This window comes from Plecotus auritus, assembly GCF_963455305.1.
Source record: "Plecotus auritus genome assembly, chromosome: 3".
Taxonomy (NCBI): Eukaryota; Metazoa; Chordata; class Mammalia; order Chiroptera; family Vespertilionidae; genus Plecotus; species Plecotus auritus.
The window spans coordinates 220,920,890-220,939,902 of record NC_137772.1 but is presented as its reverse complement, the minus strand read 5'-3'; the positions used below and the strand labels follow the sequence as shown (position 1 = coordinate 220,939,902).

Sequence of the window (19,013 nt, the reverse complement as noted above, 5' to 3'; positions counted from 1 at the left end):
TTTGGAGAGCCAAATTTTTTAAACTTAAACTTCTTCTAACGCCACTTCTTCAAAATAGACTCGCCCAGGCCGTGGTATTTTGTGGAAGAGCTACACTCAAGGGGCCAAAGAGCCGCATGTGGCTCACGAGCCGCAGTTTTCCGACCACTGGCTTAGAGCCAAGAGCACCAATTTTCCTGCTTCCTCAAAACAGTTCTGAGCCATTCCTAGTCCCCAGCTGCATCTGCAGGTAGCAGGTTTGAGCACAGCCCCATTTGCTGTGCATAAGCTACCTTTGTGCTGTGAGCTGATGGCCCCAGAACTCAGGACCCCAAAAGCAGTATGCGGTTAGAGCATCCCACCCTTCCACAGCCTCCCCTGAGTGATGCCAGGTGGCCCAACTGCGTAGTCTCCCTGTCTGCAGCACACACGGTGCCAGTATGACGTTTGCTTTTCTTTCTTTTTAAATATATTTTTATTGATTTCAGAGAAGAAGGGAGAGGGAGAGAGAAACATCAATGATGAGAATCATTGATTGGCTGCCTCCTGAACGCCGCCTACTGGTGACTGAGCCCACACCAGGGCATGTGCCCTGACCAGGAATCGAACTGGCAACCATTCGGTGCACAGGATGACACTCAACCAACTGAGCCACACCAGCCAGGGCTCAGCCCAGACATTTTTAAGGTCACTAAAAGCCACCATTACTGAGAGGCTTCTGTGTACTAGGTACTTTGCTAAGTAAGCACCTGTTACATTTCCTGCTGTGTTGGCGGTCTCCAAGCTTACTCCCACATTAGGAGACGTGCTGAGAGAACTCACCGGTGTGTTCATGGCTGAGATTTATTACAGCGATGTGGTAAGGATACACAGCCTCATCGCAGGGGAGAAGACAGGCAGAGTTGGGAGGAGCCTGTGCAGGCTTCCTCATGCTCTCTCCCTCCCAGGAGGAGCCATGCAGAACCCTCTCCTTCTGCAACAAAAATGTAGCCGCCTGCCTGTGATGATTCTGCCCAGGATCCCACTAGAGAAATAGCCCCCAAGACTTCTGGGAGCTGGGCATGCAGCCACCTCTGTCCACATGTCCCAGATTCCAGAAGAGCAGAGGTTCAGCATAAGCCACATTATTTTACAAGCAGTCAAGGCGCAGTGACCCCCTCTTACCCACTAAGGAAAATGTTTCCCCCAGCTTTATTGAGATGTAATTGACATATAGCACTGTGTAAGTGTAAGGTACAGTGTGATGATTTCATACACCTATATATTGCTGAAAGTTTACCATAACAAGGTTAACTAACACATCCTGCACCTCACGTAATTCCCATTTTTTGTGGTGGTGGTTATGATGAGAACATTGAGGATTTACTCTCATACCAACTTTCTTTTTTTTTTATAAATTCTTTTTTTTAAAATATATTTTATTGATATTTTACAGAGAGGAAGGGAGAGGGATAGAGAGCTAGAAACATCGATGAGAGAGAAACATCGATCAGCTGCCTCCTGCACACCCCCCACTGGGGATGTGCCCGCAATCAAGGTACATGCCCCTGACCGGAATCGAACCCGGGACCTTTCAGTCCGCAGGCCGACGCTCTATCCACTGAGCCAAACCGGTTTCGGCTCTCATACCAACTTTCAAGTAGACAGTACAGTATTGTTAACTATAGTCATGATGATGTATATAAAATCCTGAGAACTTATTCCTCCTATAACTGGAAGTTTATACCCTTTTTTTAAAGAATATATTTTATTGATTTTACAGAGAGGAATGGAGAGGGAGAGGGATAGAGAGTTAGAAACATCAATGAGAGAGAAACATCGATTCAGCTGCCTCCTACACACTTGCTACTGGGGATGTGCCCACCACCAAGGTACATGCCCTTGACCAGAATCGAACCTGGGACCCTTCAGTCTGCAGGCCGACACTCTATCCACTGAGCCAAACTGGTTAGGGCTGGAAGTTTATACCAACACCTCCCCATATCCCTCACCCACCAGCTCCTGGCAACCTCCATCTTACTCTCTGCTTCTGAGTTCAGCTTTTTAAGAGGCTAAGTGAAATCATACAGTATTTGTCTTTCTCTGTCTGACTTATTTCACTTATCATAATGTCCTCAAGGTCTGTCCATGTTGTCACAAATGGCAGGCTCTCCTTTTCATGGCGGAATAATATTCCGTTGTGTGTATATGCCACGTTTTCTTACACATTCATCGGCGGATGGACACTTAGGCTCCATGTCTTGGCTATGTAAATACTGCTGCACTGAGCATGGGAGTGCAGATATCGCTTCAAGACAGTGATTTCACTTCCTGTGGGTATGTATCCACAAGTGAGATGCTGGGATTGTGTGGTAATTCTGTTTTTAATTTTTGAGGAATGTCCATACTGTTTTCCATAATGGTTGTACCAATTTACATTCGTACCAACAGTTCACAGGCGTTCCCTTTTTCCCATATCTTTGCTGGCACTTGTTATTTCTAGTCTTTTTTATAATAGCTACTCTAATGGCTATAAGGTGACATCTCATTGTGGTTTTCCTTTGTATTTCCTTTTTTAAAAACAATCTTTATTGTTGAAAGTATTACATATGTCTCCTCCACCCCCCACCCCCGCCTTTGACCCCCTCCAGCCGACCCGTACCCCCCATCCCAGGCCTTCACTACCCTATTGTCTGTGTCCAAGGCCTATGCATATATGCATACTAGGTGATTTGTATTTCCTTGATGATTATTGATGTTGAGCACTTCTTCGTGTACTTATTGGCCACGTTAAGTATCTTTGGGAAAATGTCAGTTCAGGTCCTCTGCCCATTTCCTTACTGGATTATTTGTTTTGTCACTGAGTTGTATGAGCTCTTTTATACTCTGAATATTAGCCCCGCATCAGATATATGATTTACAAATATTTTCTCCCATTCAGTCGGTTCCCTTTTCATTTTGTTGTTTTTTTGTTGTGTAGAAGCTTTTTAGTTGGCTATAGTCCCGCTTGTTTATTTTTGCTTTTGTTGCTTGTGCTTTTGGTGTAAGGAAAAAAAAATCATTGACAGAATTAATGTCAAAGAGCTTTCCCTCTAGGTTGTATTCCAGGAGTTTTGTGGTCTCAGGTCTTACACTTAAGTCCTTAATCCATTTTGAATTGACTTTTGTAAGTGGTGTAAGGTAGGGGTTTCACTTTCATTTTTTTGCACATGAATATCCAGTTTTCCCAGCACCATTTATTGAAGAGACTATCCTTTCTCCATTGATTATTCTTGATTCCCTTTTCCAATATTAGCTAACTCTCTATGTGTGGGTTTATTTCTGGGCTTTCAATTCTGTTTCATTGATCTATGTGTCTGTGTATTGTTGTTTTTTGCCAGTACCATACTGTTTTGATTTTTATAACTTTGTAATATAGTTTAAAATCAGAGAGTGTGATGCCTCCAACTTTGTTCTTTTTCAAGATTGTTTTAGCTGTTCAAGGTCTTTTGTGAATCCATACAAATTTTAGGATGGTTTTTTTCTATTTCTGTGAAAAATGCCTTTGGAATTTTTATAGAGATTACATTGAATCTATAGGTGGATTTGGGTATATGTACATTTTAATAATGTTAATTCTCCTGATCCATGAACATATGATATTTTTCTATTTATTTGTATCTTCAGTTTCTTTCATCAATGTCTTATAGTTTTCAATGTGTAGATATTTTAATTCCTTGGCTAAATTTATTCCTAAATATTTTATTTTTAATATTATTGTAAATGGGGTTGTCTTCTTTATTTCTTTTTTAGATAGTTTTTTGTTAGTGTATAAAAACACAATTGATTTTTGTGTGTGTTGATTTTGTATCCTGCAACTTTACTGAATTCATTTATTCTAACAGTTTTTTTTGTGGAATCTTTAGGATTTTCTGTATATAATACCAAGTAATCAGCAAAAAGAGACAATTTTACTTCTTCCTTTCTGATTTGGATATCTTTTATTTCTTATTTTTGCCTAATTGCTCTGGCTAGGACTTCTGGTGCTGTGTTGAACAGGAATAGTGAGAGTGGGTGCCTTAGTTTTGTTCCTGATCTTCAAAGAAAATATTTCAACCTTTCACTGTTGAGTATGATGTAGCTATGGGCTTGTCATATATAGCCTTTATTATGTTAAGATATGTTCCTTGTATACTCACTTTTTTTAGAGTCTTTATCATGAAAGGATGTTGATATGCCAGAGGATTTTTCTGAATTTATTGAGATGAGCATGTGGTTTTAGTCTTTCATTCTATTAATATAATGTATCACATTTATTGATTTGTGTGATACTATCCTTGCATCCCAAAGATAAATCCCACTTCATCGTGGTGTATGATCCATTTAACGTGCTGTTGAATTCTGTTTGCTAGTATTTTGTTGAGAATTTTTTCATCTATATTCATCAGAGATATCGGCTTATAATTTTCTTTTCTGATGGTATCCTTATCTGGCTTTGGTATCAGGATAATGCTAGTCTTCTATAATGAGTTTGGGAGTATTCCCTCCTCTCCAATTTTTTGGAAGAACTTGAGGATTGGAGTTAATTCTTCTTTAAATTTTATTAGAATTTATCTGTGAAGCCATCTGGTCTTGGGCTTTTCTTGTTGGGGGCAGGCGGTTTGATTACTGACTCAATGTCCGTATTCATTTGTCTGTTTTCCATAATGGTTGTACTATATCTTCCATGATTTAGTCTTGGGGGGTTGTATGTTTCTAGGAATTTATCCATTTATTCTCGGTAGTTAGGAAAAGTTTTATATCAGTGGAAGGAAATGTGCACCAGCCACGGTCCCAGATGCTAGCTAAGGACCAGTCTCACAAGCGGACCTTTTTTTTTCTCTTCTTTTTTTTCTTTTTTAATGAGCAAGCGGACCTTTGTACGGACAATAGTCTGCACGCCCATTTAATCCTCTGGGCATTTGCAGGATCGAAGAAATTCAACAGCAGACACATGGGGGAGCCGCACTCAGATCCAGCACCACAGCAAAGCTCGGTCTTGGACCATTCTGCCACTCTGCCTCCTAGTCCCTGACTTTCTGTCCCTCCTTCCTAGTCCCCTTTTTGTCCGAGGCTGTGCCTCCTTTCCCGATCCATCCCCAGTAACAAACCTCCTGTCCACTTACTTTGTCCAACAGAGACAACAGCTGTGCATCGAGACTCAGATTTCTCAATTAATCCCTGGTCTTTGCTTTCCCAAACCAAAGAACTGAGGGAGACAGTGGAGTCCCTCTAATATCTGAGGGTTCAGGTTCCAAGAGGCCAAGACTCTGAAACACATGGCTTCCTTAAAAGGAGAGTACTAGCCCTAACCGGTTTGGCTCAGTGGATAGAGCGTTGGCCTGTGGACTGAAGGGTCCCAGGTTCGATTCCGGTCAGGGGCATGTACCTTGGTTGCGGGCACGTTCCCAGTAAGGGGTGTGCAGGAGGCAGCTGAACCGATGTTTCTCTCTCATCGATGTTTCTAACTCTCTATCCTTCTCCCTTCCTCTCTGTAAAAAATCAATAAAATACATTAAAAAAAATAAATAATAAATAAAAGGAGAGCACTAGGTCCCATAAACATCACCATCCAATACGAGGGTGAACCCCTTTCTGGCACTTAGCCAAGTGTGATAATAAGTTGAACAAAATTTACCAAATACCTATTTCTTGTGTTCTAGGTCCAATATTAAGCCCTAGAACAGGAGGGGGGAAGATAAATCAGACCCGCCCTCAGCGAGCTCATAGTCCAGTAAAAGCAGAGGCGATAGACGTGAAAACAAATAATTACGATGCCTTCACGTCTGCACAGCCCTCACCCCTGTAGAGCACGCCCCAGGGTCCCGTGTCTGTGGTGTGATCTGATCCGCACAGCCGCGCTGTCAGGAGGCAGGGTGGGCATCACCATCTGCATTTTCCTGATGAAGAAACCAAAGCCTCTTAGAGAGGAAGTGACTCCCAAGACCGCGGCGGTGGGGTGGGGATCATGCCTGCTGGAAGCCCAGCCGCCCAGGACCAGCGGGGGCATCTCAGAGGCTCTGTCCTCTGTTTGCTGCCTCTCGTTCTCTTCTGCCGTTTTCGTGATCACTGTTGACTCCCCCGTAGGTATATATCCGAGCCCGCTGGGCTATGACAGTTGGGACTACTCGAACCTGGATCCAGAGAGATTCTGGAGGGAAGGATTAATATCGAGGAGAAGACGACGGAGAAAGGGTGAGGTCCCACTTATGGACTTCGGTCCCCTTTGCCTGGGTCACGCCCAGCCACCATCTCGTTGGGGCAGGGAAAGGCCTTCGTATTGAAATCCTCAGGCCAGGTTCTCTCTCACGTATCCCCAAACTAGCCACCAAAATGACGGCAGTGTTAATTTACGAGCCATAGTTAGAGTCAGCGCAGCATAATTGTGGGCGTGTGTGGGGCGGTGTTTTATATTATAATAACAGGTGCCAGTTATTGTCTACTGGGTGCCAGGCCCCATGCTCAGCTCTTCATCCTTTTTTATCGAATCTTCACGACAGCCAGCCGAAGGACACACTAAATCCTCAGGTGAGGAAACTAGGGTTCCGAGAAGCGACTTCCCCAAGGCCAGCTTTTTTAAATTTTAAATGTATTTTTATTGATTTCAGAGAGGAAGGGAGAGGGAGAGAGAGAGAGAAACATCAATGATGAGAGAAGAATCATTGATCGGCTGCCTCCTGCATGCCCCCTACTGGGGATTGAGCCCACAACCTGGGCATGTGCCCTTGGCCGGAATCGAACCTGGGACCCTTCAGTCCACAAGCTGACACTCTATCCACTGAGCCAAACTGGCTAGGGCAAGGCCAGCTTTCTTATTGCAATCAACAGATACGCACAGAGCCCTGTGTGCCAGGCATGTGCCAAATAGCCACGAGGATTCCCCGTGAAGGCCAGCACAGCCCCCCGCTGGGCAGTCTGATGGGAAATACAGGCAACACGATACCGCCGTGAACGGGGCACTGTGACGGGGAATACGGGTGCTGAGCGGCGTGGGGAGGGGTACCCCGTCCAGCCCTGAGAGGGTCAGTGAGTGGCAGTTAGGCTGAGATTTTAAGGATGTGTGTTTTAGGCTGGCAAGAGGGGAGGCTGCTGTTCCAGACAGAGGGAACAGCAGGTGAGAAGACCCAGGGGCATGCGGGGAACAGAGAGGCATTCCCGTGGCAGCCGTGGGTGGCTGAGGCAGGATTCAGACTCAGGACTGCGAAGTGTGGGCCACGGGCCTGCAGCATCCGCATCCCCCTAGCTGGACTGAATCAGACTCTGCCGCTGACCAGACCTGCCGTGACCGACAAGCGCGTGCTGGTTTGAGAAGCCCTGGTGCAGGGTACAGGGAGGGGCACACGGCCGCCTCTGGGAACTCTGAGGGTGGCTGCGGCGAGCGGCTGGAAGTCAGGAGACTCGGAGCCAGGCACTGCTGTGTGTTCCTTTTCTACATGTGTGCGCTGACTGGCCCGCGTGATAGGACACACAAATTCCTGTGTGTCCGTGATCCCAGCAGTGATCATGGACACAGGAATTTCAAGGTGAAAAGAAAATCTAGCCTGTAAATTGTCTTCAAATTTAATGACATTTCAGTTAATATAAATTTAAATCTTATGAGATTGATAGCTTGTTACTTTTTAAAGCATTTAGCCCAACATTTCTTCATTTCAATTTTGCTGGGTTCTGAGGTTTTGGTTCTTCTTTTGAAGTCTTTTTTTTTTTTCTTTCTGTGCATTGAGTGCTTGTCCTGTGTACTCTGCGTACCTTATTTCCTGTTGTTGGTTCATGGCCTGTGAGGGAGGTAGTACTCATACCTTTACTGGGATCAGAGAGGTTAGGTAACTTGCCCAAGGTCACACAGTAAGTGGTTCTGCTCTGCCTGAGGCTGGTTCTCTTGCTGTTGCTGTTGCCTCCAGGGAGGGGGCTGTCTGCAGACCAAAGCTCCTGGTCTGCGGTGTCACCAAGACACAAAGGAACTGAGGAACAACTTTTTCTCTTCCCTAGGAAAAGAGATGTTTTTCCTCATTCCTAAGATGCACTCTTCTTATAAGTCTGTCCATAGCAGGAAAGTCCCCCATTCTCAGGTGAGTGTGGGGGGAGGGCACAAACCCAGACCCCTTGGAGCCCCATAAGCTCCAATGACTTCCGATCAGTCCCACATCATTCCTCACCCCACCTTCTTGGGGAGGGGCCCTGGATTTTCCCAAGTTCCAGAGCGTGGGCACAGTGCGGGTCAATGACAGTGCTGACCCAGATTCCTCCAGCTTGTGCCCAGACCTGCTAATACCAGATCTCAAAGCCCAGGCCCCTTTTAGATATTTCTGGGCATCCCTGGATTGAGTCTCGTGTTGTCTCCTGCTTTCCTGAGCTCTCAGTGTGCACAGTCTGAGTAGCAGGGTGACCACGTCGGGTAGAATGGTTCCATCTCTGTGCTGTGGTGGGGAGGGGGCCCCAGAGCAGTCCATATATATATGTGTGTGTGTGTGTATATATATATGTATATATATATATATATATTTGTTGATTTTAGAGATAAAGGGAAAGGGAGAGAGAGAATCATTGATTGGCTGCCTTCTGCACATCCCCTATTGGGAATCAAACCCGCAACCTGGGCATGTGCCCTTGGCCAGAATAGAACCTGGGACCCTTCAGTCCGAAGGCCAATGCTCTATCCATTGATCCAAACCAGCTAGGGCGCAGAGCAGTTTTATGTTACCCCCATCCCAACGATGTCACCTAGCCTCATACACTTGGGGTAGTTGCTGGTCACAACATGAGAATAGATAGAAAAGTAATTGGACAGTCCACCATGTGCAGATTTTCTTTGCAAATATCCTCTCTAGTCCTTACAACATTTCTGCAAGGTCGGTAATTAATATCTTTTTAAAATATATATTTTTTTATTGATTTCAGAAAGGAAGGGACGGGGGAGAGAGAGAAACATCAATGATGAGAGAGAATCATTGATTGGCTGCCTCCTGCTTGCCCCAATATGAGCCCGCAGCCTAGGCATGTGCTCTGACCGGGAATTGAACTGTGACCTCCTGGTTCATAGTTTGACGCTCAACCACTGAGCCATGCCAGCCGGGTGGTAATGATTATCTTTATTCGGCAAAGGAAGACATAGACTCCCAGAGCTGAATCACTTCCCCTGTGGTCGGCAAACTGCGGCTCTCGAGCCACATGCGGCTCTTTGGCCCCTTGAGTGTGGCTCTTCCACAAAATACCACGGCCTGGGCGAGTCTATTTTGAAGAAGTGGCGTTAGAAGAAGTTTAAGTTTACAAAATTTGGCTCTCAAAAGAAATTTCAATTGTTGTACTGTTGATATTTGGCTCTGTTGACTAATGAGTTTGCCGACCACTGGGCTAGGCCACACAGCTGACTTCAGCTGACTTCAGAACGCTGTCAGTCTGAGCTCCTTCTGCATCATTATGCTGCCTCTCCAACAAACAGGAGAGTCTAATAACTCAAACCAAGCCAGTCTCTGCATTTTTTCTCTGCTCTACTGTCAGGCTCACTGAGGCCTGTTAAGAATGAACATGATGCTTCATTGAGCCCTGGGAGTGTTTTCTCTCTAACAAATCCCAGTCACCACTTCAACTCTGTAAACATCAGTAGCTGTCGCACAACCAGCTGCATGGTATATGGAAAGTCCTTTCAGCTCTCTTCTCTCTAATCAAATATCATATCTCTCCCTCTCTCTCTCTCTCTATCTATCTATCTACCTACATATATATATATATATATATATATATATATATATATATATATATATATATATATAAGCCTAAGCGACCAAATGACCAAACGACCGGTTGACCAGTCGCTATGATGTGCACTGACCACCAGGGGGCAGACACTCAATGCAGGAGCTGCCCTCTGGTGGTCAGTGGCTCCCACAGCGGGACCGCCACTCAGCTGACTGATGCCGGGCTCACGCTGGCGAGCACAGCTGCAGAGGTACAGGTGGTGGCAAGCGCAGCAGGGCAAGGATGAGCAGGAGTGCGTGGCGCCCAGCCGCCTGCCGCTTTGTGCACTACTACATCCCCCGAGGGGTCCCAGATTGCAGGAGGGCGCAGGCCAGGCTGAGGGACCCCCCCGGTGCCCGAATCTGTGCACTGGGCCTCCAGTATTTTTATAAAAGCGAAGTGGCAGTTGTTGAGACTGGTGGGCTGCTCGTCTGCCACTTGGGCCATCTGTTTAGCATCACTAACTCCTACTCATCCTTAAAGACAGAACCAGAGTGTCTTCTCTCCTTGGAAACCCTCCAGCTCGCCCAGCCGAATGAGCTCCTCCAGTCAGAAGCCAGCATTCCCCACTCTGCCTTCGTCTGACACCTGCTCGCACTGCGTCAGGCCTGCTATTAGTTGCGCGCGTGTCTGTTATTCCCTTCTTCTATAGTAGAGAACCTCGGCTTTTCATCTGGGCACATACATGGCCAATACAAGATTACTTCCTAGCTGCCCCTACGTGGGTAGCCATTCGACAGACCCAGTTAATGAGATATAGGCGGGTGTGCCTGGGGCAGTTCCTGGGAGCCTTAAGGAAAGAGCGCATGTGAATCCTTTGCCTCTTTGCTGTCCTCTCCATTCTGCTCCCTGGAATGTGGATGGAATGACTGGGGCTCTAGCTGCCATTTTGGACCCTAAGAACAAGGTTTCTGTCTTAGGGAAGGTGGAACCGCGTGCTGGAAGGAGTTGGAGGCCTGAAGGGCTTATCCCTGCAGAAATACATACAAGCCCTGCATTGTCTACCTTCAGGCTGTTACGTGGGAAAGAAATTCCTGCCTAGGTTGAGCCACTCTGCCCCTCACATCCAAACGTAGTCTTCTCTGATAAATACGTGGTACTTTTCACACCTCAGCGTAACTGTCTACCTACCGTTCTCTCCCCTGGGAGCTCCTCCGCAGGGACAGGTGTCAGGTGTTCGCAGTGCCAGACACAGTCGTAGTGGCTCAAAGAAACGTTTACTGAAGGAGGTGCCGTGATTGCATGGACAACGGTAGCTGTTTTCACAGAGCTCTGCCCACGAGCAGCCACTCCTGCACTTTGCATGCTATCGCTGCTTAATCTCATAAGACCCCACGAGGAAACCTAGGCATTGAGAATTGGGTGACTTGCCCAGGATCGCCAGCTGTCCTGCAGCAGGTCCGGGACTGGAACCCCAGCGCTTGCATTTTCTACATTAGCCTCTTCACTCCACCAAGTTCCCAGGATGAAGGGCTGTGTTGTCAAGCTGTGCCTGAAAGTTCTCCCTCTACGAGAAGAATCAGAAATATCTAGGAAATAGCATGGCATCCATTAATTACAGGGCCAAACTAATGGCCAAAATTGCATGTGCCTTCTTGTATTAGTCTCACTACCAGTTTTACTAAATTTGTTTTTTCCCCTCTCCCCTGCAGTCTACTAATGAACATCTAAACAGCAAGAGAAGCTATTTATCCAAGAGGAATTCAGAGGACACCGCACAATCACAGGATAATACCACGAAAGGTACAGTAACGAGCTACAAGGGAAGCGTAAGCTTTCGACTCAGTTATCATCTCCAGAACCCTCCTTTCTTGAGTTTGTTTCAACATAATTTGTCACCCGTGTGTACCAGGTTCTAGCCTGGGCCCTGGCACCAGGTAATACCTTATGAGAGGACATAACTGTCCTTTCAGTTCCACAAGCACTGACTAAGTTCCACTTTTGTAGAGAATTCTATCATGGCACCTGAGTTAGTGTTACACTTATTACTTGCATGTCTTTTTTTCCTCACTAAAATATGAGTTTCTTGAAGATAATCTACTTCTAGCACATAGTAGATGCTCAGCAAATGCTTGTTGGATCGGTGGATAGCTTAATAAATGGACAAATCTATGGCCATCGGTGTATATCTGTATAAAATGCAAGTGAAATTGTATGAATTTCACTAACCTACTTCCTGTAGTATCTCCCAATGATTCGAATCCACCCAGGCATTTTCACACTAATTGGAAACAGAGATCTACCATGGCTGACCAACTCCTAATTATTATTATTATTATTACTATTATTTTTGCTAATATTTGACAGATCATTGTCAGACTCAGGTCTTGAGGAAAGCTGCACAAATCAGGAAAAGATCAGAAGCACGAGTATATGAGAATACGCTTCCTAAGAAGGTGAGCACAGAACTGGAATTTAATAGTAGAGGTGATTTAAAGGGGCCGAGGGCATAGCTACAAAAGCTAGCACTGTTGAGATGTCAGGGTAAGAATTTGGGTGCTTCCGATTGTAGACTCAGGCGATGCCGTCAGGAAATCGCCTAAGGCAGTGGTCGGCAAACTGCGGCTCGTGAGCCGCGGTTTGCCGCTCTGTTGACTAATGAGTTTGCGGACCACTGGGATAGGGGCTTAATCACAAGGAGCAACAACAGCCTGTAATTATTGGAATTGAGAGTCCCTAAGGGTAATTCCTGGCTGAGGTGAGCACAGGTAAGTAAATGTTCTGTCTGGATTTCTCGAGGCATTTAGATGCTTGGCATTCAGGAGCCTGGGTGTGCTAGGAAGAGAGCACAGATGGAGTGTCAGTTTCCTGCTCTGTGAAATGGAGGCAGTAATTCTGAGCTCGTGGTGCTAGGAGGTTGCCCTGAGGTGGTGGTAATCATCATGTAATAAACCCTATGTGGCAGGCACCTGTGATGCAGTGCTTATTATTTAACTGTCTGTCCTCTGAGGTAATCCTCCTGCGTTTCTTTAGTTTATTAGTGAGGAAAATGATGCTCAGAACAAGTACTAATTTGTCCAAGTTCACAAAGCAAATAAGGGGGAAAGCCCGGACTTGCATGCAGGTCTGTCTGGCTCTGAGCCTGAGCTCCTAACTGCTGAGCTTGCCACCAGCACGGTCCACAGAACACAGGACTCCGGGGTTGTGCGTTCTCTCCTCGCCTCCTCCCCTCCCCCAACGCGTCCCACAAACCACAGTGCCTGGTAGTTTCTATCAATGGCACCTGCAGTCTTGTGTGGTGGAGAGGGGCCCTTAGCACCCTGCACAGGACAAGAGCTTTGGGGCTTTCACAAGACACCAATGAGCAAAGGCGTTGTACCGTAGGGTTTGGGCCAAGGACAGCAGGTACTGCAGGAGACTTCTTGAATCTTCTTCATTTCTCCATATTTGTTACCACTGCCTGTTTCCAGTCCGCGTTCGGCAGGGAATTTTTGAGAAGTAGCAGGGCCTGGTGGCAGAAACAGGCAGCGTGGGTTTAAATCTTGGTGCTGCATCTCATCAGCCGTGTTACTTGAGGAAGTTGTTTAACTTTTCTGACCTGCTTCTATAAAATTGGGAAAAATGAAGACCAGCATCGTTATGGTTTCATTTGTATTTTTTAATTAAATCTTTATTCTTGAAAGCATTAAATATGTCCCCTTTCCCCCTCATTGACCCCTTCTAGCCCATCCTCCTCCCCACCACAAGCCTTCACCATCCTATTGTCTGTGTCCATGGATTATTTCATATAATTATAGTTCTTTCATATAAAATATATAATATCTACTCAAATTTGCATCTTGATTATTTTAATCTATTACATCTGAAGCAATATTTTAGTACCAACTCTTCATAAATATTTTATTTATTTGTTTTTTATTTTGTTAATTCTCAACCGAGAATATTTTTCCCACTGATTTTGAGAGAGAGTGGAAGGGACAGGGAGAGACAGAGATTGGTTGCCACCCGCACTCACTCCAACCAGAGCCATGTACCTGCAGCCTAGGTACATGCCCTTGACCAGAATCGAACCCGAGACCCTTCAGTCCTTGAGCACCCCACTAGGGCTTCATAAACACTTTAATAGTGGCATGCTATTCAACAAGCACTGATTAACTTATTTCTTTGGTTAGGGATATTAATATCTTCTTGAACATTATTCTAATCTTTTGTCATAGTGAAAATCTCCCCAGTCAACATCTTGGTGCCTAAGCCGTTTTTCTTGCTTTGGGATAACTTCCTTAGGATAGCATCCTAAAATTAGAGTTACCAGATCAAAGGACATGAGTGCCTTTACGTTTCTTAATGCATGCTGTAAAATTGACAGTACCGTTTATTCCCGCCCTTCTCTCCCCCCCTCCCCCATTTCCTGCTCAGTCCCACCCTGCCTGCAAAATCCCTGTGATGTCTTCAAACTGCTTCAACATTTACGGGAAGAGTCCTCTGCTGGTTTACTTCCTGCTGAACTACGCCACCCTGCGGCAGTGTGGCAGAGACGTGCTGATAACCAGGACAGAAAGAACCAAGACCGTCCCATATCCTTCCCTGCTTCCTCTTCCCAGAAGCAAGGGTGGGGAGAGCATCCAGCCCTTAATACAGCGCCTGGCACATAGTCGGTGCCTGTCAAGGGTGGCCATTGATATAAGCCTGAGGGTCAGAATCTTGCTCCTTTTTATTCCACATCAGCCTCGTGGACTGGCTGTGCGGGACCCTGGGCAAGTCGAATTGCCTTGTGTAGCAAGTGTCTTCCATGTACCAGGATGAATGGGCTAAGTAGGTCTGCGAACATTGCAGCTCAGTAATGCCTCCCGATGCTCATGACCCTGGAGTATGTGTTGGTCAGGAATTTTGGTGTCTAAGTATGTGTGTTTTTCCTAACACACATCCCCTCCCGCAGACACATCAGCAAATTCCTGGCCCCACTGACATTTATCCTGAAGACCTGGTAGCAAGCTCAGATCTTAAGGAAACACGTGTGCCATATGTTGGTGTCCTGAGTCTTAGCAGTTTACCCAGAGGGTCAGAACATGGATTCAAACAGACCTGGACTCGGGGGACAACTCAAGTGCTTCCCAGCTGAGTGATCTCAGACAAGTTCTAGCTGCTCTCTGGGCCTCATTTTTTCATCTATAAAACAGGCACAACAGCATCTGCCTCGTAGGACGGTTTTGCAGAGTATAAGCGCAATAGAGGCAAAGGCTTAGCATGGTGCCTGGCAGCCAACGAGTGCTTGAATGGTACCTATCTGCACCCAGCTCCACGTCAAGAGGCTGTCCTATCGCCCTTCGTATCCTCAAACCTACTTATATGTCACATGTCATGGAGCTTTACTGTGTATGAAATGCCTGTCCTCGCTATCACCTACTGTCTGTAAAGACAGTGTAGTGTAGTGGGAGGAGCCTGGCTGGGCACACACAGGCCTGGACTGGAGTCCGAGCCCAGCAGCCCACTGGCCTTCCAATCCCATGTGCACAGCTTAACCGCTGAGCTCATATCTGTGTCATCTCCTTCCTAAAATAAGGATACTTACACCAAACCAATAGCGGTGTGACCAGGGTTAGATGGCATCCAGCTGGTACTAAATAAATAATAGTTACCATTATCATTAACATCACCTAAGGTGGGTACTATTATCCCTATTTAATTTAATTTAATTTAAATATATTTTTTACTGATTTCAGAAAGGAAGGGGGAGAGATAGAAGCATCAATGATGAGAGGGAACCACTGATTGGCTGCCTCTTGCATGCCCCACACCGGGGATTAAGCCTGTAACCCAGGCATGTACCCTGATCGGGAGTAGAACCGTGACTTCCTGGTTCATAGGTCGATGCTTAACCACTGAGCCACACTGGCCGGGCTATTATCCCTATTTTTTAGATAAGGAACTGGAGGGAATGACATATCTTGTCTGAGCTCCCACAAGTGACGAGTGTGGCTGAAATTCTGACCGATCCAGAAGGGGTGAGGGGACAGAGGGAGGCAAAGAAAAAATTTTTACATACAAACATGAGCAAGGGATTGAGGCCTTGGTCCTGAAAGGAAGGACAAGTTGGAATTTCTTCCTATTCACCACTATGACACAGTAAGAATTTTAGATGACAGTGTAAAAAAAGCGTTGCCTAGCCCTTCTATTCGCAGGAAGAGAGAACTTTATTCAAAGACAGGGAGTGGCCTGGCGTGGTGAGGCTAGCCTCTTTCCAAAGCAGGCCATTTCCTGCTCAGTTTCCCCACTCAGCGTCTCACCGGCCCTCCTCCCCATGCACTAGGCACATGCCTCTCATAGTGCTGAGAGGCAGTACCGACCGACAGGGAGGGGTTTTCCTTGACCTTGAAAGTCACTGAGTCCAGCCTGACCTACGCTGATGTCATCAAACTGACCCTGTGCAACATGAAGAAGCGAAGGGACAACCTCCTGCAGCTGACCCAGTTCCGGTGCAGTGAATGGACTTACTTTGACAAGTACCTAGCGGAGCTGCAGGACAACTTCCTCAGGTGTGCAGGGCTTCGGGGGCGGCCGCGGTCAGCGTCTGTCGTAGGCGCCAGAGTAACTCAGATGTGGGGGGCTAGCCCCATGCCATCCTAAGCACATTCAGCTTTCCCTGTGGTCAGAATGTAAACTCCACGAGAACAGAGACCAGATCTTCATTTCACTTGAACACTGACTGGGTTTTAGATGATATTAAGGAATTCCTTTTGGTGTGTTCCCCTTTAAAAGATATTATAATAGTTTTGTAGTTACGTTATTTTCTAGGAGTCACATCTTAAGGAGATACATAATGAAGTATTTATGAATGAAATGGCATGGTGTCTAAGATTTGCTTTAACCCACTTGGGGCGGGTATTGGTGTGGGGACAAAGGGAGTGATAGGTTAGTCAAGACTGGCCTTATGTTGATACGTGTGGACGTTAGAGAATGGGTAAATGGTATTCTATACTCTTCGTGTTCTTTGACCATGGCCTGCCCACTTTATTTACTTTTATATATAAATTTCATATGTTACAACATTTTAAATAGTTTTGTTTTGTTTCATAAAAATTGGTGGACATAACAAGAACAAAGGTGAGAACTGTCGATGTGGAACATTCCATGTAGATGGGCTAGGGCCCTTTCGGCATCAGTTACCACTTTTTCTCTAATAGAGCACATCAGTCAGGAGCACTGGCATTGACGCTGGGCGGACTGAAGCTCCGGCTCCACTCTCATTCTCTGTGTGAACCAGGTCCCTCAGGGAGCCCTGTGGGCTTGGAGACCACCTCCATGACAGGGCATTCACGGAAGTACTCATGGAGTGCTGGTGTGCGTGAAAGATGCCTGCCAGTGCCTGGCTCATGGAAAGTGCTCAGTGAATGACGGCTATTAGAGATGATCCATACAAGCCCATACCGCGGAACTGCAGGGTCCAAGGGAAGTGTGCGGTGGGGAGGCCGGAGCAGCCCCCACCTCTGTTCCCAGGGCTCCTATAACACACACTGAGTGGCCAGATTATATAATTAATATATATATTAGAGACCTGGTGCATGAATTCGTGCATGGGTGGGGTCCAGCCAGCCTGGCCAAGGGGAGGGGACATGGGCGGTTGGCCGGCCTGCCTGCTGGTTGAACTCCTGGTCGAGGGGACAATTTGCATACTAGCCTTTCATTATATAGGATATACACCGAGTGGCCAGATTATTATGCGTTCAGAGATCATAATAATCTGGCCACTCAGTGTATATTTACTGCTATTTTGTCTACCTTGAACACCCATAACCTGCTGCTTCATCAGCAAATGTCCACATTTCAAAAGTCAGCTGGTATATTACCCAATTCAGCATTCCCATTGTGTACCCCAAGCTTATCTAAAGACAGTCCACTGAAAACCTCCTATAATACCAGCAGCAGCAGTAGCCAACACTATCGAGCACTTCCTGTGTACCAGGCACTGTGCGAAGCAACTGGCCTGTGGTAACTCAACCCTCCACAAGCCTTCGGCTCTATTATTCCCGGGTGGAGATGAGTACACCGGCATGGAGAGGTGAATTAATTTGCCCAAGGTCACACAGCAAGTGGCAGAGCTCCAACTTGAATTCAGCTTGCCCTCAAAGCTCACGCTTCAGCTTCCTTTCAGGTTGTGGATCCCTCACCGCCTCCTCATTGGAATATGTGGTCCTTGAGTCAAGGCCTAGCGGTTTTGCTCTCTGTTCCCAGGGCTGCTATGACCTCAATCACACAGCCAGGGCTGAGCTGCTGCTCTGTGATTGGATCTCTGTTCATCAGTTTCTCTTGACAGATGTCATGAATGAATTTGGAAATACTTGCCTCTCTTTACATACGAAGATAGGAGAGAAAAATCTTTAGTCTTTTTGGCTCTTTAGTCTTTTTCCCTATGTGTCTTTTCTCCCACAGGGATATGAAGAATTTAGACCAAAGAGAAGCAGATAAAAAAAGGGCAAACCGCACATTCATCCCACCTTCAGTCTTAAATGAGGAAACCCTTGAAAAGAAACTTAAAGAAGACCAGGAGAAGGAGTCCGCGTTTCTTTTAAGGTTCGTTGGAAAAAAAGACCATGGGAAAAGTAGAAATGTGAGCAATGTAAGAAATCTTAATAATGGAAAAATACATAAAAGTTCACTCACTTTTATGTGTTACTCATTTCTCATTTTAAAATTATTAATGGTAGCAGAAAGAGTTACCAATGATTTTGTACTTCCTCTGGTTCAAGTGTTTGTACTTTATGAGATATATGGGTCTGAACTCTTTGGTTGCAAGGGCCAGGAAACCAGCTCAAACTAGCTTGAGCAGAAGGAAAATCTAGTGGCTGCAGTAAGCAGGCAGCCCACAGATAAGTTGGCTGCAGGCACGTTGGTCCTAAGGGCTCAATGATATTTTCAGGATCGCTTAGCATAACACTCTCTAGGTCCCTCCATGCTGTCTCAAAGGGTAAGAGATCCTTCTTTTTTACTGCTGCACGGTATTCCATGATGTAAATGTACCACAGCTTTTTTATCCACTCATCTACTGATGGGCATTTGGGCTGTTTCCAAATCTTAGCTTCTAAATCTTAAAAAGAGAGAATTTCTTTTTTTAAATATATTTTTATTGATTTCAGTGAGGAAGGGAGAGGGAGAGAGAGATAGAAACATCAATGATGAGAGAGAATCATTGATCGGCTGCCTTCTGCACGCTCCACACACTGGGGATTGAGCCCACAACCTGGCCACGTGCCCCTACCGGGAATCAAACTGTGACCTCCTGGTTCATAGGTCAACGCTCAACCACTGAGGCACACCAGCTGGGCTTCTTCGTTATCTTTTTAATGTCCATGGGATCTGTAGTGATGTCT

The 19,013-nt window shown here is 45.9% G+C and overlaps 1 protein-coding gene across 1 annotated transcript in view; it reads left to right on the top strand.

Moving 5' to 3' along the window:
• The window catches only part of FAM227A (family with sequence similarity 227 member A), a gene marked incomplete at both ends in the record, with an annotated part of 41,319 nt that extends 23,476 nt beyond the window's left edge, over nucleotides 1-17,843 (top strand). The window contains 5 exons of the mRNA XM_080660265.1: nucleotides 6,064-6,171; nucleotides 7,220-7,278; nucleotides 14,065-14,257; nucleotides 16,025-16,181; nucleotides 17,798-17,843. Coding sequence (XP_080516391.1) covers nucleotides 6,064-6,171; nucleotides 7,220-7,278; nucleotides 14,065-14,257; nucleotides 16,025-16,181; nucleotides 17,798-17,843 — 563 coding nt within the window. The remainder of the gene's footprint in view (nucleotides 1-6,063; nucleotides 6,172-7,219; nucleotides 7,279-14,064; nucleotides 14,258-16,024; nucleotides 16,182-17,797) is intronic.
• Nucleotides 17,844-19,013: the final 1,170 nt, after the last annotated feature.